Source organism: Erigeron canadensis, chromosome 7, assembly GCF_010389155.1.
Source record: "Erigeron canadensis isolate Cc75 chromosome 7, C_canadensis_v1, whole genome shotgun sequence".
NCBI lineage: Eukaryota > Viridiplantae > Streptophyta > Magnoliopsida > Asterales > Asteraceae > Erigeron > Erigeron canadensis.
This window is the reverse complement of record NC_057767.1, coordinates 2,882,474-2,885,296: the sequence shown is the minus strand read 5'-3', so window position 1 is coordinate 2,885,296 and position 2,823 is coordinate 2,882,474. Positions and strand designations below refer to the sequence as shown.

Sequence of the window (2,823 nt, the reverse complement as noted above, 5' to 3'; positions counted from 1 at the left end):
GTAAGTCTGTAGGTTCTATTTTATCTTTAGATACAATTTGGAAGTTAGCATTTTTACACCGTCCTTATATGAAATCTTAACCTCCTTCATATACCATCGAAGTACTAAGTCCCAAAAACCGTAAAAATAATATTGGGTGCTTACTTCTATATCGTAGAATATAGAACCGTATAAAACATACATTTTATTATGTATGATAAAAAATTGTTCGTAAAATATATTTCACTCCCATGGGCATGGGATAATGGACTTATAAATCCACTATATATATCACCATTATTATATCTTGTAACCATCTCTCTCATAACATACACACACTCTCACATCATACATGGCTTCCGACCACCCCAACTCCACCACTTTTGTCCAAGCCGACCCATCAAACTTTCGAGCAGTCGTTCAACGTCTCACCGGTGCCACACCCACCACCCCACCAACCCGTACATCCGGGTTCAAACTTCATGAACGTAGACAAACCACCGCCCGAAAGCTAGAGATCACACTCAACAACCGGTTTCATTACAATCAGTTTGGCATGATGTCACCTTCTTCCGCTAGACAGGCAATGATGACGTCATCATCCCCTGTTTCTACATTGGATCATGTGTACGGAAGAGGAAACAGTAGTCCAAAGACTCCTGTGGAAGGTGAAGAAGAAAGAGCCATTGCCGAAAAAGGGTTTTATTTGCACCCGAGTCCGGTTAATACTCCTCGTCGATACGAGCCCGAGTTGTTGGTTCTGTTTCCTCTTCATTCGCCGAAAAATGACCCGTCTTCTTCTTGACCCGGTTCGATTTGATTAGGCTTTGTAATGTACTAGTCTAATTAAGTTGGTTAATTATTACTACTGAGTTTTATAAGTAGGGTTATTAGTCATTTATTAGTGTGTTAATTAATTTCATGATTAACTTTGTTTGTGTTTTTGTAGTGGTTAATGAGATTATTATTTGTTTATTTTGTTTGTAATTTTTTTTTTTACTTTCTATTTTTGTCTTGAGTGGTTCTTGTTACTAATTTGTATTGTGTTTGCTTGTGTAAATGTGAATTTGAATGATTATGATTATTTGAGAGTTCCCTATATGTATTGAGGATCAAATAGAAATAGTTCATGGAAGAATGTCATATCATCAAATAATTAGTTTTTTATGTTATAACAACTTTTTTGTGACTATAGGTCTATACCATAGCTCTAAATAAATAAAATAAAAAAAAAAAAGAAGAGAGAGTAGACTTTCTTAAAGAATTGAATAAAATAGACTAGCATTGTTTTCATTTCATGTAATTTCAACACATAAAAAAAAAGAAGCAAAACAATACTTGAATGAAAGAATTGAATGACTTTCATTTTGAAACTAATTTTTCTTTCATATAACCTTGTGATAATTCACAATAGATACATCAAAGTATAAATCTTTGACTTGAATTCAACTTCTACTACTTCCTTATATGACAAATAGTCAACGGATATTATTCAAAAGATAAAATATACTCGTAATAGTCAACAAATTAATCTTGTAGTTGTAGGTTATCACATTTATAGTTTCAGTTTGTTGAATGTACTTAGGCTGTGTTTGGTTTAAAGTTAGGGAATTACAAAATATATCGTTTGGTATATAGAGTTTTATTTTATATTTTATATAATGGATATCAAACCCAAAAAATAAAATTACAAGTAATAAAGTAAAGGGGTTTGTTAAATAGAGCTGTGTTTAAGGTGCATAAATTGTTTGTACATTTACCATTAAAATTAGAGGGCAGACTTTTAATATAAAAAGTACAAATTTTTTTATACACGTTAAATACAACTGTAATTTAGAATTTCCCTAAAGTAAATACATGTTCATATTTCATAGTGAATACTGAATACTACTAGAAACCAATAAAAGAAATCTCTCATATATATATACTTTAATTGAAAAGATATTTTATTATAAAATCAACTCGCTTCTTTTTTTTGTCCGGCTACAACCAAATGTAAACATATCCAAGTCATGATTATTAGGAAAATTTTTGTCAATGAAGTCATGAATGAAGTTTTGAAAAAACTGAAAAACCACAATAATTAAAATGATTAAAAAGAAATCAATGATTTTTAATTATGAAAATGTATGATCAACAATATCTTTCAAGTAGTCTTTTGAAAATATGCCTCGTCACACCATCCACTACATCTTTTTACCCCCTTTCTTGCTTAAAATAGCAACGAATGATTTTCGTAGATGTCAACTTTAGTGTTTTTTTGCCAAATTTTAAAAAAAAAATCTTCCTCTAACATTAACTTAATTTATTCATTCATACGAGTATAAATAATGATTTTGCAATTTGTACCCCTTTAAAACTATGGATAAATGCCTTAACGTATTGTACGTTGAATATTACTTTTGGGAAGGCCATCAGTACTTTTATACGAGTAACATTTTACCATGCATTGTTCATAATATTAATGGTTATGAATAAAAAAATCCTAGAAGAATTTGTAATGAGAATTTCAATTTTTTTGGTGTGCTAGTTTTTGGCGGGAGGAGTGAAGAGAAGGTAAATGTGTATATATTTATTGTCTGTTACGTTATAAATATAAACTGTGAACCGTACGATCGGTTGACAAAATTATGATCAGGCGCATTGGTGATCAAGGGCTTGGATTTATTGACATTTACTAACCTACTGTCAAGTCTACCAAAACAATAATGATCATCAATCCTCATTTACCTTAATTTTGTCAGATGCCTATTTTACCCATATCATCGGATGCTCAACTCTAAAAACTTTGGACCTTTTTTTTTTTTCGAAAAGTAAAAAAGAAAACTTTCCACCTACAATGTG

General features: G+C 30.9%; 1 protein-coding gene across 1 annotated transcript; it reads left to right on the top strand.

Moving 5' to 3' along the window:
• Nucleotides 1-307: 307 nt before the first annotated feature.
• LOC122608729 (VQ motif-containing protein 19-like) lies at nt 308-912 on the top strand. Its single transcript, XM_043781822.1, has one exon. The coding sequence runs from the start codon at nt 332-334 to the stop codon at nt 782-784; it is 453 nt and encodes a 150-aa protein (XP_043637757.1). The 5' UTR covers nt 308-331; the 3' UTR covers nt 785-912.
• Nucleotides 913-2,823: the final 1,911 nt, after the last annotated feature.